Consider the following 27,766-nt stretch of genomic DNA (forward strand, 5'->3'; position numbering starts at 1 on the left):
CAATAACAACCACACATCTTAAGGTGCCTCACTGGTATTAGGATTTGTTATTCATTATAGTTCAGCAACAAGAGTATAACTACACACTGCTAAACTCAGTACTAAATCAGGCTCAACCTTCACCATCCAGCCAGAACTCCTCTTTCATCCCCTCCAATACGTCATATCGCTGCTGTTTGTCCTGACGCCTTAAAATAAAGAGCAAAGGGAAGAGGGGAATTTGCCACGGTCAGCAGCACTTCTGCATCTCATCAGCAGTTGTCTGGTGTCTACTCGTTCTTTGGCACAAATAACACCTCTGTACAAATTCATCCGGTAGCACTGGGAGGAGCTCAAGCCACCCGCGTCTCTCCATCTCCAGCTCCCCTCCTCTTATGCACAAACAGAAACAGTCACGTCATGCTATGCCGAAATGCCTGGGATGACTGAGCTGTCTCCGAGCCTTCTTGAGGCAAATGGATTGCTCTGATTAAACTGAGCACAATGAGGCTCTCTCCAGCAAGGGACAGCCCATCATTTTGCAGATGAGAATGCCCATTTCAGTCCTCCTCCTCCTTTAAGAGAGGCAGCTGAATCATTTCCTGGTGCTCTACCTGGAGATAAGATTTATCCCCTCAATACCGTTTTGCATCATACAGAGCAAAGAAAGAGCCTTAAAGATCTCTTTCATATCTGGGACATATCATTAGGTGCTGTAAATCAGTGTTTCCCCACAGATGTCACTGAAGCTATACCTATCTGTACTTCCTGAGAATCTGATTTGGCAAAAGCATGGTGACATGGCTGGGAAATGCAAGTTAAGGTTTATTTAGTTTTTCAACACAAAAGTTCAAATGCAGGAAAAGAAACAGTATGTGGAAAAGTTCCTGCAGTTCTTCCCTTCTTCAATGCAAAGCCCTCTGACCGAAATAGCACAGTGAAATTAAGCTCATTTGTTTCCAAACTGAAATCCCAAGACTCTTCCTTATTTGAAAAGCATCATAGATGCTTTTTGGACGGCTGCTTTGCCTTGTCAATAGAAAAGTAGCAAGTATGAAGGGAGGAAGACATTTTTCTAAGCAGAATTCACAAGGGGCTTCACCACATTGACTCTGCAAAGACTGGGCACAGGCTCACTAAATCCTAAACATTCAGAGGGATGAGCTGAAAGCCATGGACTTTGATTTTAGTGCTAACAAACTTCTGCCTCTTAGTGATAAATATATGCTCTACACATAATGCCCAAGCTGTTCTGCAACACACCCTGGCGCAGCCATGCATTTGTCTTCCTAAACACCTAGCACCACATGCACGGCACTTTGGGCTTAGCTCATGGCACTAATTCTGTATGCTGCAGGACGGTAAGGGGTTGTAGAGGTTAATTGTAACATAATGAAGAAGAACCAAGTTGAGGATACACGGGGTCAGTCACCAAAGTTCATTTGCTTGCTGGTTCCCTTACACTGGATAAATGTAACGTACTTCATTTCCCAGGGTGAAAACATTTTGCTCTCAGTCTCACCATAAGAAAAGGCAAATGGGGGCCATCCTGAGCCAGGGGAAATTGTGAACCCAATATGAAAGACACAGATGAAATGGGTAACTGATTGATTTAATTACAACCTAATTTCCTCAATCATAAGTTCAAAAGTAGATGGCATTGGGTTTTAATTAAGAGGACTGCTTGAAGGATCTCAACCTCATCATTTTTTAGTCAAAGAGGTATGGAAAAAAGGTCAGAAAATTGTGCTTTTAGTTAATACAAACTAAAGGTAATTATCAGATCCAGCAGAAAATTCTCAGAAGTATCAATACTTATTGACAGATGCTGCTCCTCTGTTAGACACAGTACTCAAACACACTGCATCTTTTTCCCTCATCACCCAAGGACAAACCCAGTCCTCAGCTCTCAACAGCCCATCCCATGTCCTGCTGCAGTACCCCAGCGTCACAACCCCCATGTACCTCGCAAATGTCCTTGAGGTGCTTGATGTAGTGGCGCTCCGTGCTCATGATTTCATTGATGACATTGGCTCTCATCTGGTCCCGGTTCTGAACGGTCCTGCCGAGACAGAGGCAGTCGGCGCTTGGATCCAAATGGCCATTCTGCACATCGCTGGTTCCCTCCTCCACTCCATCTTCTTGGTTCACCCATAGCTGCGAGGAGAAGAGGGGAGAGCAACAGGCTTATTCACAAAAGCATCAGGAAGCCAACGAGTGAAAGTAGGCTGGGTCTTGGGTTGCATGACTCTGGGAGATACTGGTCGACTCCCTCCTCACAGCAACGGCGATGCTCTTGCCAGCGATGCACCTTAGAGTCCACAACAGCTTACAGCCCAGACAGTCCATTTTCATACTGGTGCAACCAACCCCAAATGGTTCCCCGCACACTGCCAAGTTCCTCTCGTAAGCAAAGGGATTTCAAGCGTTGACAGTTTTCATCCCAAACATAAAATAATCATGTGAAACGGTAACTGGACTGTTGGATGCTGTCAAGTGCTGTGAACCAAGATGTACATATGTAAAACAGACCAACCTAAAGAAAACTGCAGTTTCTAGTGTAACACACTGCTTCTCCCAGTTCCCGCACACCATCAGTTGGGGTCTGTCCGAACAGGAAGAAACCTCTGGGAGGAGGGATAAGCCCTTTACAGGTGACTGATTTAAGAAGGTCAAGATACGTCTGGTTCAGAAGTCTGAATGAATGTGAACATCAGCCCAGGCTAACCCAGTTGTGGCACTGAGTTTTTCGTCAACTTCCCAGGCCAGGATTTGTGAATGAGCATTGATTTTCATTTCACAGCAGCTTTCCTCATCATTTCACATGAAGAGCCTTTCTCACTCAGGCAAATGCCCTATCTCAGCATTCTAAGACTGTGATCCCTAAACCACACTGAGATCAGACTGGCTGAATAGGTCTCCTAAAACCTGGGGGGCCTGAGGGCAGCTTTGGATGGGGTGCCAAGCACCTCTGAGCACTGAATACTCTAAATTGGAACAAATTGCAAAAAGCAATGAAAAAGGATCACTGCATTTTCAGCACACTGAATTTTCTTTCCATCATCCAATAAAAAACATCTATTGAACTTGTAAACTAAAAGATAATGCTGCCTCCTAGTCTCTGTGTCTTTGAAGAAGACTGTGCTCTGCACACAACATACGGATCAAGTGTCTCCTTTTGTTACCTTTTCCCCCAAATAGAACCTGCTTAAAATATCAACTCAAATTGTCCTCAGCATAGTTTGTAAACAAACATTAAATAAAGCTTAAAACAGACAAAAATACTGCTATCTTACACAGATCACCTAAGTTGTTATGTGAATGAAGCAACTTTTCTCCTCAGCATTTAAAGCCCCAAATACTGGAGACTTTCAAACATAAAAATACATCTATCTATAAAAAGTGAAACTGTCCACACAAACAGAGCGGCATATGGAGAGCAAACTGCATCGTTAACCTGACCTTTCAGTCTTCTTTTCAGTGTTAATAGTTTTTAATACTTTCCCATTATTCAGCTTAAATTCGGTTTTAAACAGATTGGAAAGGGCTGTGTTCCTGTAAATTAGTAAAGTAAAAAAATCTGAACCTGCCCATGTTCCTTCCCTGCTTTCCTAACCAATATCATGTTTTGCTAAACCACTTCTTACAGCTCCCACGTTTTGCCATCCTACAGTGAGTTCTAAAGGCCAAGAAGCCGAGATGTTTGAAGAAAACTCTTCTCTAGCAGAATGTTAATGATGCCACAAACTTAGGGTATTAAAAAACTCAAAGCAATAAAAAGCCAGACTTTTCACCCTGCTCACGAGAACACCCTGTGTCCGGGAGCTATCAGGGACTTTACACGAGGGTGTGTAGCGCAGCAATGCCTGTTTAAATGACAAGATGCCCTCTTTGCTGGCAGTGGGGCAGGACCCACTGGCAGCATCAACCCTATGCTGAGCGTTGCAGAGAGCTGCTGACCCCAGGCTGCGCTCACGCCATGTCCTGGCAGCGCCGGGCACTTTCCAGGGCAGCAAACCCAGTGCAGACCATTTGCCCGAATGAGCGAGTGGCAGAGCCAGGATGGATCTGGGCGTCCCGCCTGCTCTGCCCGTGCGATCTCCTACCTGTCCCCCACCCTGCATTGCCAACATGGGACCTCCTTTTACACATCAGGAGACCAGAGGGACATGCCAAAGCCTGCCAAGGAGGTGAAATAACCCCTCCTGCCACCTCAGCGCGGCTCCCATTGCATGAATGAGCCATCCTCAAAGTACGAAGGCTTGATACCTTTCCCCAAGACAACGCAGCTGAGAGTCAATTTAATGTCTTGTGTGACAGAGCAGAAGCGAAACCCAGTGAATACGGCCGTCAGCTCTCGTTTCTTATGTCATGATGCACTCCAGGGGTAAGGGGTGCACCCAGGCACAGAATGGCCACGCAGTTCTGCGGCACTGGCAGCACCCAGGGTGGCTCAGCTGTGGTCAAAGCAGGGCTGGTCCTAAGGGTGAGCAGCCCTGGATGCTGCAGAAGGGCATTTCAGTGACCCCAGCCAGGTCCAGCTATGCCAGTTTGGACACAGGGAAACCCCTGGGAGATGCAGCATGCCTGGGAGCAGCTCTGCATGCCTTTCCCCAGGTCCATCCCACAGGATGGGGTTCTCCATCGCGGCATCTGCTGCAAAGATGGACTAGGTCATGTTGTCTCCCAATTGTGGGGCTGCATATGGATCTCTGAAAGGGGTTTTTGTAGGACTTCCATCAGCACTGGGAGGCCTGGTTGAGCCCTGGGTCACTGCAAGGGAAGGCAGCGAGCTAGTGACCTAATCGCACCCAAAGATACAGGGATCCAGCATGCAAAACCTCTCCTGGCACACTGAAACAAATTTCAGAAGAATGTCACTTGTTCAGAGAAACAACCCAAAAGCTAGTTAGAAAACATGTCTCTTCCCAGCAAACCCCACTCTCTGCTCTGGAAGAGGTTTCGGTTACACTGAGACAGAGCAACGCTTCATGTACATGAGCAGTGTTTTATGCTGAAAAATAAACGTCCAAGTGCTGCTTCTGAGTAACTGCCATGCCGGCGTAAGACTGCCAAAGCGACCTCAGGGGCCAATTCACTTACATCAGTGACACTGATTTCAGTGGGGGGCTCTGCTGTGAAAACCTGGGGGCCATCCTCAGAAGAGAAAATGGGCTAGACCTGGGAAGGACAGTATTGCACAGGGAGTCCTTTGAGGGATATGTCCTTATGACAGCTTTATTGGCATTCCAAACCAAATATATGTTGAAAATCAAGTAGGACCAATGTAGGTATTAAACCCTGTTGGCTGAAGTTTAAAATAACTTCCCATCCTACCCTCCTGCTACTATGAAAAGGTATTTTGCAGCTCTCCCAAACCCAACTGGAACAGCTTGTTACCAAGTTTCATGACACTCCTGCCAGTTTGGCAACAGAGGATATTTTTAAAGCTCTACCTCCTGGAGTCAAGTGATCATGAAAAAAATTTCAATTTTCATTTAAAAAATAAAGCAGGAAAGATCTAATCATAATAGTAGGGGGGGAGCTTGAAAGCATGAATCCTAAAAGCTCGGAAACTCTAAGGCAAACAGCAAGCTTGCAAACTTTCATGATTTCTGAAAACCTCAGAATTTGGTCTGCCTTTTGTGCACTGCAGGAACACTCCCTGCTTCCACATCTGGGAATCTCAGGAGTCCTACTTTTTTCCTTAATGAAATTTTTGCTCCTTCCTGCTAGGATTCATGTTCCCAGAAGGAAAAAATTAGAGTTCTAGTCTAGATGACTTCTGCTTTAGGTTAAAAACAAATGCAACAATTTTGTCAGTAACAGAGGAAGCCGAATGTGCCTTCCACCCTGTGCTCTCCAGCCTCAGCTGCTGAAAGGATTAATCCCACTGCGCTGTTCAAACACTCCTGCTTTCTGTCTTAACCTCTAAAGTTCTCCGTAATTCAAGCAAAGATCATTCTTCCAGGGGATCATTTGAAGTCTGGACCATGACTCACAAAAGATGAGGTACATTGGCAGCTCTGCTGCTGACCTTGGGCCAATCACTTAAACTGGTGGAGTCTTTCCCCATCTATAAACGGGGATAATCTGCCTTACCAATGACATTTTTCATGAATATTTTTGAGGTTGACAGACTTTACGTTGAAGTGAAGGGCATAAAAAAGCTCATGCACACTTTGAAATATGGACTTAAATGCATGACTGTGGGCTCGCCACACTCTTGTACTCATCCATGAGCAACAATTTGGCTAGACAGATCTTTGGTCTGACGCAGTATGGCTGGTTTTGCAACTTCAGCTCTCAAATCCTCTTGTGCCTGTGCTGAGAAGGAGCTGGGCTGCGTTGGGGCAAGGGAAGGCTGCACTTAAAGTGTTAATTGTGTCCTCTGACCCAACAGCACCACCCCAAGCCAGATGCTCTCTGCTTCACTGACCTGCCCGCTCAGACTGCAACCATGGTGTGCTGCAGGCGACAGTAAGGTGGAAGAGGCAAACTGGGGGTGACACTGTTTTTTCCCAGTAACTTATTAAATGTCATATTTAGTTGATTTAGACAGTGCTGCAAAGGTTCCTATTTTAGCCCAGTCCACAGTCACCTGTAAGTACGGTGTTTGCTATGTTTTAGACACTCACAACTCTCCCAGAAACACTCTCCTGCCTGAAATGCTTGACCTCTGTTGCTGTGGATAACAGCTGAGGTACCGCTAATGGAAAAAGGGCTCTCTCTTCCCCAGCTTTTCCAACGTACACTGGACACAAATGCACAAATTACCTCCCTCCCAGTGCAAATATCTCTTTTTTTATAAAAGAAACTTCAAAACTCTAGTTTTCTCCCGGTTTCACCTCATCTCCCCAGTCTTCCCTGCTCAGGATGGGTGGCTGCCACCCCTGTGAAGCTCCTGTGGGGCTCTCCACAGAGCAGAGATGGGACTTCAGTTCCTTGGCAGCTTGTCAGCTCTGCCGCTCACTTGGATTTCAAGAAGTCTCTCTCTGGGCTCCTGTCCTGTCCTCCTCAGCAATTAGGGTCTGTGGCTTGGCACAGACGGGGGTTTGGGATACCAGACTAAATTACTGCATCCAGTGCCACCTTTTTTTTTTAAGAATAAATAATAACAGCTGTTCAGCAATCATCAACAACCCTACAATAATAAATCAGCCTTCAGTGCCTTTTTAAACACCTCTACAATGCAAAAAAATCACGCGCTCTGAAATAATACAGCACTGTGTGGGTCTCTGCCACACCATTGAAAAGGTCCAGCATGCCAAACAATGAAGCTTGCCCTGAGAACCATTTCAAATGTTTTGTATTAAGAATTAATTAAAATAAACCAACAAAAACTACAGAGGGAAAAAATTCAAGTTGCATAATGCTAGTCCTAAGTGATGTTTCACGTTGAAAGGCCACCCTACATGTGGAGAAGAACAGGCTTATCACAAGGCTCACAGTCCTATTTCAAAATTCAACCCTAATTAGGAAGTCATGACCAGCTCCTGCATAACGTAATAATTTGCAGAGGCAGATAAAAGTAAAACAGTCAAATAAAAAAGCTCCTTTTGCTTAAGGACCCAGTTCTGGGAGCCAGTGCGAGCTGATCATTTCATTGTGCTAGTTAATATTATATGTGATTTATATAAAATCTGTAGAAATGTGATTTATCAATTTGCAGCTATACCCAAATGGTGCATAAAATCACCAAATGGCACTGTTCCAACATTAGCTGACCTGTAATTATTATATTTTTAGACTGCTGAATGCATACACTGTATATAGAGGACATTTTACTTGAATAGGCACTGAGGGCTGATAGTCTCATAATAATCAGAAAGCATGATAAAACAAACATTTTACCAGCCATCTGGATTATTAATCTCCTTCCATTGGATATTCACAAGGACAAAACTAGCAGATAATGTGCCATCCTGGATTCTAGCTCACAATTAAATAACGTGGCAGATTAATGATACAGGCAGATCCTTCCAGAGAGCTGTTGCCATTCCACTGAATCTTTACTCACCAGCGACTTTGTAACAAATACCAGCGTGAGCAGCCCAGCCTTCACCAAAACCTGACACCAAATAGTGGTATTACAGCATCATTAGCCCCACAACAACTGCAAGGGAGTGCAGGAGACTCCATTAACCCCACAGAAATAAGCTGCAGCACAGAGCCTCAGGACTATTTTACCCACCTAGCCACGCTGCCCTGCTCAGCAGAGCTGCCCCATGAGCTGCAGGGTTTGCCCCCTCTCCCTTCTTCCATAAGCTGGTGGTTAGCTAGTGCTGTGCCCTTGTTTTCAGCCACATGCACTGTATTATATGCATGCTCTGTTGGACTCTACACTGGATTAAAAAGCTCACTTGCTTATTTGCAATCAAGTAGGGCTCATGGTGCAGAGCTTTGCATAAGTAAAACATCATCAGTCTCCACGTGTCACTCTGGTGATCCGGGCACAGCCTCCCTCTGCCCTCAGGAGGAAGCACAGACTGTCCTGGGCTCTACAAATGCCCACGGGCAGATGCTGCTCCCTTCCCTGCCTTCACAGAGGAGGTGAGGACCTGGCAGGCGGCAAGAGGCACAGGGATGCTGCCTGTCCTCCCAGCAGCTGCCCTTGCCAGCCCCAGCCTCGCTGCCCTGCTGTGGGCAGGCTGCAGGCATAGGGAAGGTGTGGGACTGTGGTTGGGATGCTGTTCGCTGAGAAACACAGAGCGTCTTCTCCCTGTATCCTCTTCCAGGACATGGAATAGGACATTTGGCAGTAGAAGGAAAGGCAGTTGAAGCAGGTTGTTTTTCCCTCCTGTGGTCCTACCACTATTTTCTCCCATAGCCTGAATTTGTCCCTCTGTAATCTGGCTCCAGCCTCACTGTCCTTCACTTCCCTCCAGTTCACAGTCTCTTTGATACCTTGTCTTTCCCTCCTGCAACTCCCCATCTTCAGCAAACCCACTTCCACCTCTTCCACTCCCCTCTAAAGCTCTCCATTCCCAGCCTCAGAAGTTCCCTTTACCCAAGGTGAGAAATACTCTTCACTCGTTTCTGGAAAAGGAGAAAACAGAGGACTCTATAGGGACAGCTTCAGACTCTGTATCCATGAAAGGTGAACAAAAATGGCTCCAAAGAACTTGCCCTGTGCTTACTCCCTCCATTTCCTCCAGTCTAAATGCACAGACTCCCATGGGCTGGAACTCCACCATGTAGCATGTAGCAAAAGTTGCTGGGACACTGCAATAAACTGCATGCGCTACACTATATTCACCAAAATAGTGTGAGTCAGGGCTCAGCTCTCCCCATTTCCTAAAAATCAAAAGCCCTGGCTGTGTGATGCTACATGTGATGCACAACAGGGAAGAGCGAAAGCTCAGCTGCTCCAGCAGCTCATTGCAGAAACCTTGCCAGGCCGAGGAAGCCACTGCTTCATTCAAGGGAAGGATCTTTCTTCACAATCAGTTTGGCAGAGGACAGGAAAGGGGCTGCGAAGATTTGTGCCTAGTTTGCCTGATTCAAAGAATGGCATCAAACCACCATTTTGGCACCTGCAAGCTGGCTTCTGCGGGGAAGGGCCCAACTGCCGGCATTTGAACCTTTGGGGATCTGACAGATGCAGAGCTGTCTGAGTGGCACGAGCTGTCACGATAACGGCAGCTGCAATTAGCACAGGCAGCATTCGGATGGTAAAATGCTGCTTGACTTTAAAAAAAAAAACAACCCACAATTTGTCTGCAGTGCATCCTGTCGCTGTGGAGTGCTGCTCGCGCTGTGTGTGATACCTCTACCAGAAGCTATTTTTATGCTGGATTTGCCACGGGAGAATAAAATCTCCTTTAGAAGGCACTGACTGCAGCAGACACTGCAGCACATACCGTTTTGTTTGTCCAACAGGTGAATGCTACTTCAGTGCCATCCTCTTTTCTCTGGAAAATCTCACCTTGATGCCACTGCCATTGGCGCTAAGTAAATGCTAATGCAATGACTGCAGCGGATGGAAAAGCAGGTGAGTGATGTGCTGGTGTATCAAGATCCCTACACATACAATGAGATTTTAAAGGCGAAAAAAAGCAGACAGGGCAGCAAGATGTGGCTGGCTCTTGGAACTACGCCTGCAATACAGAGCACTCACAACTCCTACGAATAAAAGCTAAACCCACCTACCCAATAGTGTATGAGCTGCCAGGCACTAAGACAAGACTCTGGGTTTAGAGTCTCCTTCTAAACAGTGCCTTAAAAGCTTACACCAATTTATCTAGCACTTGTCCTTTAGTAGCAGAAAATAAAGTGGGTCAAAGGCAGCTTTTCAGCAGGAAAATCAATCTAAAATTACAACACTTGGGGAAACCTAGGCAATGATGAGAGAGAACAAGGAGCACTGCTGCACTGATCCACCCCTGCATTTTCCCCTATGTAAGAGGTACGGACCACAAAGAATTTATACACCATCTTTGCTCAAGCCTTCAGAGGACCATTACCCTTCATTTCTGCACAACTCAACAGTCACCAGGCACTACAAGAAGTTGTAGTAAAACCTCCTCATTCCCAGATTTGCTCTTTAGCTTAGCTTAGTAAATATAAGGAAGGAAAAGTCACCGCTGCTGAGGTGAGAAGAAATGTATTCCGGAAACTCAGTCTGCCTCTTGGTATCCAAAGAGATTAAGGAGAGCTTTATAACAAAATAAATCCCCTTCTCTGCCCAGGATGGGTGCATTCTGCCATGTCTCTAGGGAAAGGTTTCACAGCACTAAACATCCATAAGCTTTCATTTTTTAATTTCTTTTTCAGTGGAAATATGTCAGAGCCCAAACACGATGCTATTTGATTTCCTGTGTTTGGAGTGTTTGAATCTCACCTGGGCCATTTTGGAGACTTGATGTTGGGCTCTGCAATCAAAACTTTGTTTTGAGACTTACTATATTTTCTAAAGGAGACCTTAAGGTACGACAGTTGATCCATTTGCAGTACTGGACTATTATTCTGTGCTGTAAATTCCTCCCTACAAACACTAAGCCTATTTTTCTGAGCAGATATGGATGCTAGATGTGCTGGTATGCAAAAACTCATTTGTACCACATCATGTAAAGACAGCCCAAGGCTATGCCATCCACAAAGGAGAGAAGAGCAACAAGTAGCATCACCACGACAAGAATATGAAATCCTGTTTAAAATTCCTGCTGGTTTTTTTTCAGTTGTACCTCCCACCCTCTCAGACCCCTAAAAGTTGACAGGACATTCAGACACGGTGCAGCTAATCACAAGACTGATGGTTGCACCCTGCGGTTGTCCAGCATGCTCACTTGATAACATGCGCTAAAATACAACACAGATACCTTCATCTGTCCTCAACCCAGCTCATTATTCAGCCTTAAATCTAGTTCTGGAGTTCCCATCCGCCTCTCTAATGACTTATGGGTTTTCATAACTTTCTCCCTGAGTGCAGCGGCTTCCTGCAGGAAACCGTTCACCATTGCTTACTAGCTCCAAATTTTACTTCTCCTATGTTGTGCTTTTTCTCTTCCCCAAAAAGCATCACTTTATCATCCAGTTTCTCCTTGAAAGTTCCTGTGCTCCCAAAACTCCATGGCTTTCCTCTCTCCTCCTTTCCTCTAGTCAAGTCTCAAGCTACTAAGAGGATAACTGCAGGTGTTATGCATGGAGACAACAATTCCTGTACGTGCAGGCAATTCAAGTGCGGTTTTTGTTTGCAACCCCTCCAACTACGCATGTAAAAGAGGCCAAGGGAATCAGCAGGTTACTGTTTTCCTCTGCACTTGCAAATGTGAATTTTTCCTGCTATGAGATTTTGTGAGTGCCAAATGCTTTGCCAAAGATTTTCATATGATCTGGCTGGAGAGCAAGAAGCGTCAGACGTCTCATTGCAAACTAGGTTTCCAGCCCAGTTTTGTCCTCAGAAGTGATCCAAATGACTTTTAGAGGAATCTGACTTTGCAGTGATCTTCTGCTGCACCCCCTGTTAGTACCTACAAGACACCTGCAGTCTAAAATATCCTGAAATTAATCCTATTTGATTTTATACCTGTCTGGTCTGTCCTGTCATCCCTTACTTCAACTGCTTTTCACCCTCTGCTATGCAACATGTCGTTCCCTTTTCCTCCTGTACTTGCATAAGAGAAATATAGATATAAAGGAAAGCAATTATTTTGCAAGTAAAACTAGAACCACCCAGGCTAAATCAGGCACTTCTCTGGCATCATCTTAAAAAAGCAGGGCTCAAAGTACAACAGAGAAAAAACCCAGCCTCCTCATGGAAGAGTGATCAGCTGAATAAGAAATACAAGAAAAAAAACGGAGAGAAGAGCAAAGTTCAGGTTAAATGGTTCTTGACAGGACCCTGAAGGAGCATAAACCTGCCTCAATGGTCCTGCAAGCAAAAGAGGGGTTACAGGCACCTTCCCTAAAGGCCCCAAAGGCTTTGCAGGCATCTGCTTCAAATTACTTACCAAGAGAGACAGAAAGAGTGAAGGGAGGGGGGGGAAGGCGGATATGCAAGAATAGAAATGAAGAGGCAAGCAAGCGACCTCAGCCAACAGAGGAGAGGAGAGGAGAACATGACAGCCCAAATGGCAGTTGTTTCTCAGCACAGGACAACCAGCGAGTGGGCTGCCTCATGGCAGCACACCGAGAAGTGCTGCGTGGAGAAGGCAGCTCTGTTTTGTAAACCCGAGTGGCAAGTTTGCCCCTTCAGCCTCCCTTGCAGAGCTGCGGACAAACTGCGCCAGACCTCTGCTTGCATATTTTCTGAAATGCCTGGTACTTATTTTTAAATATTAATTATCATTCATGGCAGCAAAACCATGCAGTTTCCCCCTTTGGGAGCGCATCAGTCGGTCCCAGGGCAGGTGTTGGTCCCAGCCCGCACTGTACAAGTGTATCTCAGATGGAATAACCAAGCCGGCCTCCTGCAGAGCTGATGGAAGGATTGATTTTGTCGGAGTAAAGTCAAGCCACAGGGTTGTGATATTAGCCAGAATGAGCAAGAAACTTGCCTGGTAAGACCATCATGATCCTAAGCACCACGGTTTGTTCCAGGATGTTGTTCAGACATTTGTGTACAACAGTCTGAGATTCATTGATTTCTCTCCTTTGTTTTTCCCAGTTTCTAAAATCATCCTCCCAGCCTTTGAAAAGTGTAGGGAGAGATGGAAAGTTCAGCCAAGCTGAATGATCCATGGTTTTGGGCCTTAAATAGGCTTGTTTGTTTAGTTGTTTGGTGTGTTTTTTTAGAAATCAGGATAGTGCAAAACAAGATTGTTATTAAACCTACCGTGAACAGTACATTTACAACATCACACAAAAAAGGATATTAAATCACACAAAGAAAACAGCACTGGTCAATGCACTGAGAAGTTAAACTGGCCCAGAATATTTCAGTCTCTAGAACAAGCAAAAATAATGAGACAGTTAGATTTTTCTAATTCAGCCTTTCCAGCAAGCAACACAAATGAGACATGCTAGCGACACAAGTGAGAGTATTTTCTGCAATAAGGTTATCATCTTGATCACACCTGATACAAATCCATTTTCCAAACCTGTTACCTCCACTGGCTGGAGGGTCAGACTCACAGTGTCCTATTCAACAAAATACCAAACACTATTTGTTATTCTGGGCCAGAATAACAGCATAAACTTTTTCACGCAGGCAGCCCAGGCTCCAGTTCCAGTCACTGATCTCTCGCTCTTAGCACTGGCCAGACCTAGGAGAGACAGAAGAGCTGCATCACGAGTACCACAGGGGAAAAAAAAGTTGTGCACTGGGGAGGCAGAAGCGAGCAAAGGTCTGGGTTCCCTCGTCGGTGGTCATTGTAGATCACTAGGAAACACCAGGTCATACATTTTAACCCAATTTTCCTAATCCTTATGGCTATTTCCCAGATGAAGTGACGTAATCAAACAGGGATGCTGATGATGCAGGGTTGCCCAAAAGAGAGAGGGTTCAGAGAGAGGGTAAGACAGGCAGAGAACCAAAGCAAACATGGCATCTCCTTGGGATGCGGCATGGTGTGCATCTTCAGTGTGCGTTTCAGAGAGAACAGTCTTCCCCTTGACGCTACGGAGCTTGACAAATTGTCTGGAAGGCTCAGAGGAAAGAGTCATCTTTCACACAATTCTACAAGGCAAAAGAAATCTTCATTTTTTGAACCATATCCTCTAAGCTTCTAAAGGAATTAAATCTCTGATCCCGCCTATCGAACCCTGCACAGAAGGGAGAGGAGAAGGAAGTGCACAAGGTCAAAGCCGACGTCTTGACTCCCCGAGGAAGGTTCCAGAGCACCCAAATAATGTGGCAGGAGCTGACAATAGCAAAAAGGGCATCTTCTTGTCCCTTTGCTTTTTTAACACATACTGAGCAAAAAAAATTAAGTGCTCAAATCCTTCTATTTGTGAAAGGCTGGATTGCCGCTGGAGGTGGCTGGGTACAGCAAAACCTGCTTCAGCAGAAAAACAGAGACAAGCAAAATGGTTCCTTGTCTTCTTAAAAATATAACCAGAGCTGGTCACGGACTAATTAGTGAAGTAATTTTACATCCAAAACTGCTGAAGAGTCAAAATGCAGCACTGCTTTTGGAAAAGGGAGGGCTGACACCTCCCTGTGCTACACGCAGACCAGAAAGCTCTTCCAAATGCGGATAACCTGTAGCTGGCGTGAACTTTTAGGCCCCACCAAATCATCTACTCATAGCCTGCATAATACTTAACTGGTTTTCCAGAGAAGAACTGCTTAAGGAGGGAGGCTACAACAGACACACACAGCAAAGGCCACTCCATATCCCAAGAGCATAAAAAGCAGAACCAATACTTATTCCAGCCTCCCTCTACCCAGCTCTCATTTTTTTTGAAACCTTCTTTGCTCCCCATTTTTCAGACAGAAAACAGACACAGTGGGAATAAGCATCAATGATAACAAACACAGTAACCGGTTCAGTTCATTGACCATTCTGAGCAGTGTCGGCAGTGATTCATTGTAGCAGTAAAAAGAAGAAAGTCACTCACCCTCACGAAGCTGGCGGGAAACCATCCTTCTTCATCATCGATCTGACCCCACCACCAGTCCTTGTTGGAAGCATCCAGGACCTTGATAACGTCTCCTGCTTTAAACGCCAACTCCCGGTTGGCCATGGTGACGTGATCCCATACTGCCTCAGCACTTACAATAGAACCACCACTGATCAGCTTTGAAAACAGAAAACCAGCAGTCAATAAAAGCTCGGTTCCCCGATGCAAGCACATGCACAGCAGCAGCACAGAAAAAAGCGCTCAGCCAAAGTAAAACAATCTTCCCCCATTCCAATTCATAAAAATTTCACCCTCACATGGTGTAATCCAGTCTGCAACCATTTCTACAGACCGCCATTCTGCTCCTAACCATGCCAGGCAAGCGAGCACCATGTGCGGATGTTCAGTGCCTCTCAGGTCCTGGCCCTACGCATGGGAAAAGCAACACCTCCCCTCTCACTGCCACCGCCACGCCAGATTTATGAGCATGCACATCTCTCAAGGTACATGGCTTTCAGGTACAATTCGGTTAGCATAATGTATAGCTGGGAGATCCCAAAAATGGCAAAACCAAGCGATGGTGTCCTGCAAAGGAAGTTTTGTTTCAGAGCAATTTTGCTCATTTAAAGGATCAAATGTCAGCTCGAGGCTCAGAAGGCTTTACATGCAAATCCAAGCAAAGTTTGCAAACATATTTAGAAGAACGCTTTTTTTTAAAACTGAAAGTTCCATATTTGTTTAGTGCTGGTGATGTACTGACATCCCTTGCTTTTGAAATCTTCAAGCTACACAGCAGATAAGAAGGGCACCGTGGCAGCCTGCTGACCTGTTTCAGACCTGACCTGGAGCACAGCCCAGTTCCACGGCACATTCAAACCTCGCTCTGCCCACAAGAAACCTGCCAGCACTGGCTGTCGTGACAGTCTTCAAGGTGTAGATACCTGCCCACCAGAAACTGGACTGAGGCCAGACTTGTGTCTGACAGGACCTACTGAACGTCTCTCCACGTGGAACATACGTCGCCTTAGAGCTGGGCCAGCACCATGGCAAGGACCTAACCGGTTCTCATTTTCATCGTAAGCCACCTAGTTTTATGTATATTAAACTCCTGCTTAATGCCTGCAGGAAGGACTCATCCGAACACTGATGCTTGTGCATCTACAAGACAAATCATCCATCCATGCCTGGGACACTCGCTGCTCCTCAGAATGATAGTCATGTATTTTTAAACAGAATAATAGTTGTGTTTATGTTTCGTCCACTGCAAGGATTCTGCACTGAACAGTAAGACTGCCCTAGCAAATATAGACTTTACTAGCTTGTCAGAGCCATCCTGAACGTTGTTCATTAATTCTGCCGTCTGAGACGCACTGAATATGTACTTGGGCTCACCTCCAAATCAGATTTTCAGCTCACAAAGAAAGAGCTCAGCGCTGCAACCATTACAGACCTTCCACATGGCAAGTCTTTAACAGCCACAGATATCCTTTCAATTTAGGCAAGCAATACAAAGCATAAAGACAATAACCCGTCGCAGCAGTTATGCAAGTGTAGAAGCACTGGGAATGGTTAGAGAGCTCTTAATGGCTCTTTTATAAGTTTGGCTTACCAAAATGCCTGCTAATAACTACCTGCACAGTAAGAACTTGCAGGAAACCTTCTAGCACTGCTGCAGGGTTCTCACCATAAACATATAAGAGCATTCAAGTCCCTACAGGCAATTCAGTCAACAGATTAAAGGACCTGATTTACCATTTTCCTTGAACTGACTTTCCTTTAAGAAATCAAGTTCCTTAGGTTTGTGACAATTACAGTTGCAGTTTCAGCTCTTCAATCATTAGAGTCAGTTGTACATAAAGCAGCAAGATCTAAGAGAGCCTAACTTGACACTTAGTGCCTTTCATCCTCAAAGCCAAGACGTATCTAGTCAGCGGACTTCTCTTGTTCCTGCAGTAGATAAAGTAAAACAATGTTCTTCCTACTTCCATTTTGACAAATCGTCCTTTCTAATTCAAAATCAGCTGTAAAAGAAACATGGCTTCTTCGTATATCATATAGGGGACTTCTGTGCAGGAGCCTCACAAGATCACCTGATAGCAGACAGAAAACAAAGGCACGGCTTAATAACAAGCTCTCATTGAAGAGTCAAGCAACGGACCTAATCGATGTGCTGAACTTATCACAGAGGGCCTCTCCTGTATTAGTGTGGGTTTATCTCACATTTGGGCTTTTGACACAGAGCTGCCAGGAGCTGGGCAGCAGAGAATCCATCCAAACTAGTGGCAGCTGAAGTCAGATGGTGTAGGACCCTCAGTTCACCCCAGCTCTGGGCCTTCACTTAGCAAAGTAGGGTAGCCACATCTGGAAAAATAACATTTACAAAGATTGACTTCTGATTCCAGTGCAACAACTGAATGCTCAACCCAGGTAGTGATATGTTTCAGTGCTTCCCGACAACACCTTGCGTCGCTCTAAATCAAAGTTTCTAGATGCTTTCATAAATATCAATCAGTTTAAACCACAAAGAACCCCAAGACAGATCTGGAAGGAATGAAGACTTCACAGCTGAGGAAAATCCCCTCAATATATTCAAGACCAGTTAATAGTCATCTGCTCTTCTGCCAGGACTGAGCTCTTCTCCTTCACTAGTGTTTTCCCTTTGCCGTATTTATGGGCACTGTCCAGCCTGTGGTTTCCCAGGTTCAGCAAGCCCTGCTCTTTCAGCCCTGTCTTGGCAGACGGCTCTTCCTTCCCCTGAGCATTTCACCAGCCCTTTTAGGCATTTAGATATTTCGCCTGTATCTTTCTTGAACATAGATGACCAGAACCGTAAATAGTATTCCCAAAGAGACCTTACCAGAGATTTGTGAAACAGTATGAAATATTTATTACAGTGTCACAGAAATCTTACAGTAATACATGACATCTCTCCCTTTTTCCCATGGCTACCTCCCACCAGTGGCTCACTGTGATCTTGCATTTAGCTTATCTAAATAAATGAGGTAGAGTACAATCTCTTTGTCTAGAAAATCAGTTTTCTTGTCAAAAAATAAATCAGGTTGGCCTGACACTCATTCCTTTTGTTAATGCCATTGGGTATTTTAGTCCTTTTTTCACTGATGATGAACCAGGAACAGAGCTATTACGCAGAAGCCGTGTTTCTGCTTTTTCCGCTTCAGCTGACATAGACTTTGCTATCACTTCACACACAGGCAGTTCTGGGCACGAACTGCCACAGAAATGTCACTGAAACCAAACTTCAGAGGGATTGTGTTTTAGAGCCTCCTAGCCTACTTTGCAAAAGTGCATTTCTGAGCCTGAGGCACAAAATCCCAGCTCCGAGGAGCACGGCCTGGCCAGCGGCAAGGGCTGGCAGGGACTTGCAGAGGGCCAGAAAAGCAGAGGGGTGTGCTCGGCCTTTTTCTGCTGTTAACGCAGAGATCTGGAAGATGCTTTCTGTGGATGTCAGGAGTTGAGGTGGCTTTGCAAGGTGCTTCTTGATACTCAAGGAGAAAGGCTGTAAGTTCTTGGTTTTCACTATCTACTGCCAGCAGATAGAAGAAAGGCCCCTTTCGGTGGTCCTTTCCAGACCCTGGTCCACATTGTTAGCCCAAGAAAGGGATCCACATGCCAGGAAGCCTGCAAGCAAGCCTTGGCCTTCCAAAATACGAATACAGTTCAGCCTGTAAAAAAGGACGGCAGTGGGATGGCAGAATTCGAGTTCCAGCCATCGCACGTGCTGGGTTCATTGAGAGAACGTCAGAGCCTAAAATTAAAAGATCCAGTTTAATTTATTTTGCAAGACATCTTGCTGCATCTGCGGAGCCGTCTGACTCTTTCAGGGCAGGGTTACAGAGACAGAACCTGACATCTGCAGCAGCAAGACATGATGAACTAGAGAAAGGCCAGGATAAAATACTATTTTCTGAGAGAATGCAACATAGGAGCTCTTCACTCCAGAAAGTTCGTATCTCTTGGTTTCAAATCTGGGTCTTAGCACTGTGGTCAGACATATTCAGCCAAAGACCTTGAAAGGGACTTATCTCCCATAATTTTAGATGTCTACCACACAGCATCTGAGACAGTCATCTGGACTCCTTTATAATCAGTGAAGAGAAAGAGACACATCTGGAGTGTGATTCATCTTGGCTATTTCAGTTGTCTACCTTCGAGTGAGGTGAATCATGCCCTAGAAACTACTGTTTCTCTGTGTTTAACTGGGTGATGCAGAAGTTTACATTTCCAACATCTTACGTTCATCCAATCTACAATTTGGCCATCACTAAAAAAGGGTAACAAAGAACTGGATTTAACAATAATAATCACAACAGGAATAGTCAAATATTAAATCACACTCTCCCAGACACAGCAGTTTCTCAGTATGCGAAGGTTGTTGTAAATAAAATTATGTTCTCCATGCCCACCAGAAGAATCCACAAAATCTAGCCTTGTAAATTTGCAATAATGAGGACTTAGATATTTGGGAAAAGTATCCTTCTCCTAAGAAGAAGGAGGCAGCTAGAAGAAATGCAATAGGTGATAATGTACATTTGGTTTTGACATACCCTGAATACTGCTTGCCTTCCAAGTGAAAGTCCTAGTTCCCATTAAAATCAATTATTCTTGTCAGTTGGTTGTTCAAACTAAAGAGTCCAAAGAGAAAAGTTCCTTGATGCTTTCACCATGTAACATCAGCGCAGGAGAAATGCCCAAGAGCGTTTCCTAACAACAGACCTGAGAATAATTTTCACCGTTTTATGGGAGACTTCAGAGCACTGCCAACCACTTTCTGTCTGGTGTGAAGAAAAAACTTTCTCAGTGGGCAGAAGACCAGATTAACTACTGGGATGTTGCGCATGGTCTAGGGACCAGTCACTGTTGATCATGGGTCCTCCTTCACCTCCTAGCGAACACCTGGTCATGGCCAAAGATAAGTACCAGGACAGACGGATGAGGGGCCACTTCTGTGTCCCAGCACCACAAGTAAATTGACTTAATGAGGAAAAGAAAAAGGGAAAAAAGACAATGCTCTCTCTTAATTATATGCACAGTTGACACATTTCTGGAACATACACTAAGAACATGGGGTATTAACACTATATCACCAGGATCACATGCGTCAGCCTTTCCAGGGATTTTCACTACAGGTTTCCAAAGTGCTCTGTAAACCTACAATAATTCAGTCACAAACCCTTAAAGACGCTTATTTAAGAGACTCCTAACACTCATGTACAACAGATGAATGCTTTCACAATAGCAAGCAAAGTCAGTGGAAAGGAATTAAATCATTTCTACTTAAGGTCCATGTGGATTTTCCTTTCTCTTCTAGTCTGGTGTTATTTCCAGGATGGAACATGGCCACTGGAAATACTGAATTAAATTTGGAGGTGCTGCCAAAATAAAATGACAACAACAAACAGTAAAAAAGGGTTTCAGAGGACTCTGCAAGTCACGACGTCCGGGATGCAGTGCCATCAGTGTGTGCCAGCTGAGAGCTCCTGACCCTGGCACACCACAGCATGCCACGGCAGGGATGCTAAAGGCTGTACCACAGCAAACACGTCACGGTACATCGTTGCAAAACCTCTGCTGAGCTAAGCTAGCTGTGACTGTTGTCACCAGTGTTGGGAAAGCTCAGAAATGCCCATCTGGTGAATGATCCCAACTGTCTCCGTCTTCCCTTGCGCTTTCCAAAGACCTCAGCCAAAGAGGAGGGATTGTCATTAATGCCACAGGAGGAGCTTCCAAGGAATGTAAGAGAGGAGCTCAAAAGTGGTAGTTCAACTCTGGAATTTGCAAATTTTTTTTCTGGCCATGGCTTTGTGGCACTGCTATCAAGATAAAATAACTCTCCCCGTCAAAGTAAGCAGGAAAATAAAAATAGAAGGAATAACAGGAACAACATGCTGTTACATGACATGGTGGAATCACTCTGCCTAACCCCATTACTAGAGCAAGTCTAGAGCAAACCCGTATGACCCAAAGGAGAGGAGGGGAAGAGGGATGCCATAAAAGACCCTCCTGCAAGGTCTCACACACCTTGTCACCTCCTATCTTGTGGTCTGTATCTATAGCACATCCAGGATCATCGCCTAGGATGTTTTCCGAAAGTACATTTCAGAAAGTGACCTCTAAACCAAGGTTTACAACTTCTTCCAGGCTACTGCAGGGTTTAAGTCTACCAGCCACGAACCAGCTGTGTCACTGCAAAGGGACTTTGCTCCAACTCTACAAGATGGGGCTTCTTGGAAGAAGAGTTTGGGGAATGGGTGAGCCTCTGCCTCCGATGCATCTGGTGCATTTTTCCTGACTTTGCTCACTTCCAAAGCCACGACGCACAGTTGGAGGCTAACATCTGCTCCTTCTCAGCAACTGCCCGCAGTGAGGCAGCCGAGTATGAAACATGTTTTAGTGAAATCAGCCACTATTGCAAAATTTTGCTAAGTATTCCCAACTAATCAACACTTACTGGCTTCTTATGGGCCAACTTGAAAAAGAAATCAGGGACTTACTGGTCCCTGGAGACTGAAACGGGCACAAAATAGCAGAAATCTTTTCAGAGGGGTGATTCGGTTTGAGGCTAGGCCACACAAACCACTATTACCTTTCTGTACCTCTTCCAGGGACAAATAATCATTGTGAGCCCACAAGATTCTGCATTGAGTTGCCAGCACAGTGTTTCTCACTAGTCCAAAATTCACTTAATTAAGAGCCACCTTCCCAAAAAAACCCAAAGAAATCTACCATAGATCACCACCTCCTTAGAAAATTCTAGGTACCTACAAAGTTTCTAGGACCATGGCCTCTGGGTAATATGAATAATCTTAAGGCAGGGAAATATTTCTCTATTAGACCATTTATTAATGCATCAATAGAGTTATAATAGTAAAAAAAAAGCTCTAGGAGTTCCCTTTCAAATCACCATTACATAAACTATGTACTCTTCCACAGGAGCAGGAGGGCAGGAATAGGGAGAAGGCTGTGAAGGGGAGATGGAGAAATGTGGTGAGACTATGCCATTTGTTCAAATTGTTCTTGTACAGACATGCCCTTTATTCAGACAACATAAAAGCACTGTAAAATAACAATAGCATTTCCACTGTATTCAACAGGCCCTTCCAGAACGGCAGCAGCCAAAACATCTTCAAACAAGAATATACAGAGAGCTGGCATTCAGAGTAAAGAAATCAATGCTCAAAGTAACCCCAGTAGAACAGGAGACACAATCTGCAAACCTCCAGCCAAATGAGAATGCCACTTTGCTTCCCGTGTTCCCAGAAGAAAGGCACCTCACGCTGCTCTACCCTCTTGTGTTTTAATTGCATTGCTCCCTCACGAGTAGTAACGCTTACAACACAGATTGATAGGGCTGTTAATCATGGGGCCATTTATTGCAACAGCAATGCCGTCATCTTATAGATTTCCCAAGGAGGGCATTCACAGCTCTGCTGAGATCCACTCGTATGTCTCCCCCATGAAAGCCACGTATACAGTACGAGCACGGGAGCGGTTTGATGGGGTGCTCACCTGAGCTGCGCAGACAACAGAAGCTGCAGCCCATGTTTCCATCCAATATTTCCCTGGTTTTCACAACTAGGGCAGGTTCACTCAGTTGACGGAGCAGACAAAAAGGAAGCATACAAGAAAATGTCACCCCACCTCATCATGTTGTACTTTTGCTCTTGTATAATCTCCCAATAGTCCCTTTGATTGTGTATTTATTTTTAAACCTCTCGTCAGAAATTATACAAACTGAATAATGCCAAATCATAGTGGATTCGCCGCATGGCTCATTCACAAAACAAATGGGAGGGCATTTCCACTTGATTTGCTTATTCTCTGAAGAGGTGCAATCACACAAAGGTTAAGCACGAGGCAAAGAATTTCCCTTTCTGCTTTCAAGCCCTTTGATGAATTTGACTAAAGGCTGGATTTCAGCTGAAAGAGGCTGATTGGAGTGAGAGCGCCTCTGATATCCCCATATTCTGCAAAGACTGTCACACTTGGTTGGAAGCTTTATATATATATCTAAAGGTGGAGAATCAGTACAGACTTCAAGGTTCATTAGGACTGGGTTGTTATATTTTTCATGGATTTAAATTTTCTTGAAAAGGTATCACCTGGCACACATGAAATCACCTGGCCTCATACAGGGTACAGTAGCAGACTCCAGGGTATGGTATTAGTCTTATTCTCCACCTTATTATGGTTATTGTCCATGCCATTTCTATTAATAATAATAGCTGCAACACAGAACTGGAGAGCTGAGAGTGCCTATAAAACCAAGGCAGCAATGAGGAAAAGGACTAGTAACAAGACAGAGTTACCTCAATAAAGCACTGCCCGTGCGTTTTTTAATTGGCTCTGGAGCACCGGCGAGCCCTCCGCTTTGATGGTGCATATGTCACCGTAATTGCTTTCCAATCCCTTTTGCGTACTGGGCACATTAAACCTCCCCTTGCCTGATGACATATCTTTCATGTAGAGTAATTACAAATAACCACTAACCATAATCTTTTAACTCAGATAAATTATGAGATCGGTGCTGGGACTCAAAGTTTAAACTGCTCCAGGGAAAACAGCACCTTTCGTCAAACACAGCCAGAGCAGCTCACGGTGCCTTACTGACTCGGGGCCAACACAGGCTGTCAGCATGAATCCCTCATTACAGCACACGGAAAACAAATGTCTAAATACTCTTCAAGATCTAAACCTAAAATACCTATGCAAATCCCAGTCTTCTGACCCCAGAAGGGAGTCCTCACATTCCTAAACGAAGGCTGTAACTGCCTCAAAGACCTAGAGTTGTACTGAAAAGCCTTCCTGTGATCAGAAGGCCAAAGCTGTACTTCGATTTATGCCCAGTTTAATCTTACTGGGCCGAGCCTGCAATATGCTGTACGGGTGGGGGAAGCAGTCAGGATTACCAAGCAATGTTTCCAGCGTTAATAAAGCATCAGCCCAGCCCCGCTGCTCGCTGCGGCAGCAAACATTGTGCCAGATAACATCAAAGCATTGTGTACAGACCACTGCAGGACTCGGGAAAAGACTGATACAGTTATCTCTCAATTACCCAAGGTGCAGAGTAACGCAGATAAGCAAAACGGATATTACAAAATATATATAAATTAGGCTCTGGGAATGTACAGTGAGGGGCAAGAGGCTGCTGTGGAGCACTGAGCCCTGAGCTAAGGGACCCAGCAAGGAGGTACAGCACAGAGCACTCGGCTGCACGGAGATCATCCTGAGCATCCCTATGCCCGTGGTGTAGCTAATCTGCAACCTCAAAACCCATTCATGGATAACCAAGACTTGACTGGAAATGTCAGGAATGCCAAATTTAGACTCGTTTTACCCAAGAAGCCTGTCCTTATTGAAACTGGAAAGCAAAAGACTTCTCTCCCACGGAGCAGACTGGCTGACTGTAGGCAAACTGAGTTCATCTGAGCAACTGAATAGTTTTTGCAGGGAGGGAACACAAAATTGTAATTGCTCTGAGGAAGGCAAGAGTGCTTGATGGTTTAGAGATTATTTATTTTAAAACGTACATCACCTGTTACTCTGGGGCATGGGAGTTTCCAAAGCAAAAAGGAATTAAGGAGCAAATTACACAAATGACTCCCAGTGGATTGCATTATTCAACACAACACAGCTACTCACAAAGGCAACAGCACACAGATCTGCTCATCCCAGACATGGGGTGGTCTTTACCTCTGAAGCTGCAGGAGAACTGCCACCAGCCACCACAAAGCTGGTGACACAGAGCTAAGCCATCCCAGCTCTGCTTAGCAGGGGGCAATGGCACACAGACACACAGCTGCACACGCACAGACACATATACCAGGACTACCGAGTGTAGCAACTTCACTTATCTAGAATCAGGCATTCATAATGAAATGAATAAAGTGACAGGACCAGAACTAATGAAAGCATAAGTAGATACTTTGTCCTATAAAAGCTGACACAGTTGGCCAGGGTCTAAAAATCATGAAAGGAAATTAATTCAAATGTAGGGCTGTTAATACAAAACAGAAACATTATTCCTGGATGGCCAAGTACAAGGAACAAGCAGCAAGAGCCCCTTTGTGATATCAATCACTGCAGTGTCTTTTAAAACATCTTTTAAAAATGAAGCAGATGCCTGGATTATGTCATGTTAGACCACAATGTATTAAAACACATCTTCAGTAATGGACTTAATAATGCGTAATTCCCATATATCAGTATTGTAGTGTAAGGCCAAAATGATAACATTAAAAAAAAGAGAGATATTTTTAGTAAGCGATGAGAACTTGGAACTTAAAAAGCAGTGGCTGTTATTAGTGCAAATCAGTGCCCAGGCTGGATTAAAGTCCAGATGAATGTATTACACTGATTACGCTCACCGCTCAGGCTCCTTATTTGCCGTTCTGATCTCTTGATTTCTTAGTGTAAGTCACTGCAGCTCACGTTTAATAGAGTCAAGAAGTGGCTTGCTGGCAGATGAGCACAAAGAGGGGAATGCCATCTACAAATTGTTTTGCAGACCCTGAGCTTACAGAAAAGTTCAATTAAATGCAAGTACAAAGTGAGCAATGGCTGGAGAAACAACACATGACCCCCAGAAACCAGCTGTGGCTTCGGGTGACTTTGCAGGGGCAGCAACAGCCCCAGCTCAGCCGGCTGACTGCCAGCCAAGCCAGTGGAAAGCAGAGCCTGTCCAGCTGCTCTTGTACAAACTAAGAGCCACCCAGTGAAAATCCCATTGCTTCTGTCTCAGGTAGCAAGAGGAAAAACCAGGATGAGCACCCAGAATAAGAAATGGCAGACAAAGCTTCTGGCCCCTAAATTATGATCTTCAAGAGAATTATTCCAGCAGAAATGCAAGTCTTCCTCACGTATTACTGCACCTGGACCAAAAAGCAGCAAGAGGCATCCTGAGCTCAAAGGAAACACCCAGGCAACCAGCCTCTGCTAGCCACCACCCCACGTGTGCAATCAATAACACAACACAACAAACCCAGCAAGACAGAGCTCAAGTCGTTATAGCAACCACATCTTGCATTTACATCTCACCTTCCATCCGTGTCAACTCCTGAGAGGGCAAACAGGCAGGACTTAAAAGTAAGCAATGTAAAGCAGCTTCCCCCCTTAAGACGCTTGTTGAGGCAAACCCCGTGGTGTGCTCTGGCTCTCCAAGCCCTGAGCTCGCAGCCCGCGGTGCCCAGGGTGGGCACAGTGCCCTGGCTTGGCCTCGCCTCTGCAGCCCAAGAATGTCTTGCTATATGCACTGTATCACTCACAGATCTTGAAAGCATTTAATATACTTAGTGCAAACCCTGCCATGACCACGACTTTTGGGGAAGCAGCACATGGGGCAATGAAAGGAAGAGGGGTGGCACAGCATGGTGCATATCACAGCATGTACCTTTGCTCCCTTGGTTTCAACAGCAAGATACCAAGTATCTGGCATGGTATTCTTATTTCCATCTAATTGACTTTGCATTACCATAGTTTTTCCTACTAAAAGCTCAAGACAATCCTGGATATAAAAGGCTGTCTCATCAGTAAGGTAATAAATTGATGCTAGTTAAATGCACGTAACTGTCTTGCAGATTGTCATCAGACCCTGTAAGCCTATTACATGGATTGGCCAGATCAGTAAGGGGATAGGCAGCCTTCCACCTCTAAGCTGCTTTTCTCAATTCAGGTTAGGAATGAATGAAAGTCACTGATGGCTTCTCAGATTTTATGGAAAATTGCCACAGCCAAAATGTCCTCTTTAATGGGAGTAATTCAAAGTAGACACTTGCCACAACCCTCTCCCTCAGCTGGATTGCAGCTTGGATCCACACTTCTCAGCCTCTAATTAAAACAGGGTGGAAAGCCCGTAATATTACGTCTTTTTTCAAGTCATCAACACCCGTTCTGAAACATGAGTTATCACCACAGCCTCCTGGGCTGCTCAGGGAGACAGCAGCTATCTCTGTTGCACAGCAAGAGAGCCACCGTGAGCATCAGCGTGCTCCTGCACTCCCTCGCTGCCCACCTCCTGTCCCCACAGCTGCCTTGCAGCCACGCAAGCCCAAAGCGCCCCGCACTACACCCAAACCCCTGTGCAGCTCAGAGCCATGGCAGGAGCTACGAAAGCCCTGGAGCAGGTAACATGAGCTTTGCCCAAGCACCTGTTAAGAGTGAGTCAAGCCATTGCCATGTTGTTTCTTATTTTAGTTTGTGCAAAAAGCTGCTGCCAAAGCGCAGCGGAGCAAGGCGTGATGCGTGGTTGGCTCCACCATGCCAAACCGGCGTCACCTCATTTGTTGTATAACCGGCCCCTTCTCCTCTCTCCAGGTCATGCTGCACAAGACACGTGCAAGTCCCATCCCTCTCTGTTCCACCTATCCCATTCATAAGAAGCCACGTCTGCTGTCTAGTATAACAAAATTATCACCTGGATGGTGCCGAAGAAAACGGTTACATACCAAGATAATTCTATTCAAAGTCTAGAGGGCAAAACTGTCAACAGATGAAATATCATTGTCTATTATCTGTTGGCAAACACAGTACATAATGGCAGCCACTCAACTTAATGGCTTACATTCCAGCTCCTTCAAATGAGCCCATCACTGCTGTATGTAATCACAGTATATATTTAAAAGTATAATTTCCATCCAAAAAGACCATAGCTGGAGCAATATGACTCATACAGTTCCCTGTGCATCAGAAAGCATGTCATGAAGGCTGGGAATTTGTGAGCCAGCTACCATCTGTGTACAAATTAGGCCATGGACATGATTCTTCA

The 27,766-nt window shown here is 45.0% G+C and overlaps 1 protein-coding gene across 1 annotated transcript in view; it reads right to left on the reverse strand.

Moving 5' to 3' along the window:
• Window positions 1-27,766, reverse strand: part of LOC127019582 (uncharacterized) — a 219,293-nt gene that overhangs the window by 49,610 nt on the left and 141,917 nt on the right. The window contains exons 6-7 of the mRNA XM_050901700.1: window positions 14,983-15,162; window positions 1,945-2,136 (exon numbers count right to left, since the gene is read on the reverse strand). Of these exons, the coding sequence (XP_050757657.1) occupies window positions 1,945-2,136; window positions 14,983-15,162 (372 nt within the window). The remainder of the gene's footprint in view (window positions 1-1,944; window positions 2,137-14,982; window positions 15,163-27,766) is intronic.

The sequence above is a fragment of the Gymnogyps californianus genome, chromosome 9 (genome assembly GCF_018139145.2).
Source record: "Gymnogyps californianus isolate 813 chromosome 9, ASM1813914v2, whole genome shotgun sequence".
Classification (NCBI taxonomy): Eukaryota; Metazoa; Chordata; class Aves; order Accipitriformes; family Cathartidae; genus Gymnogyps; species Gymnogyps californianus.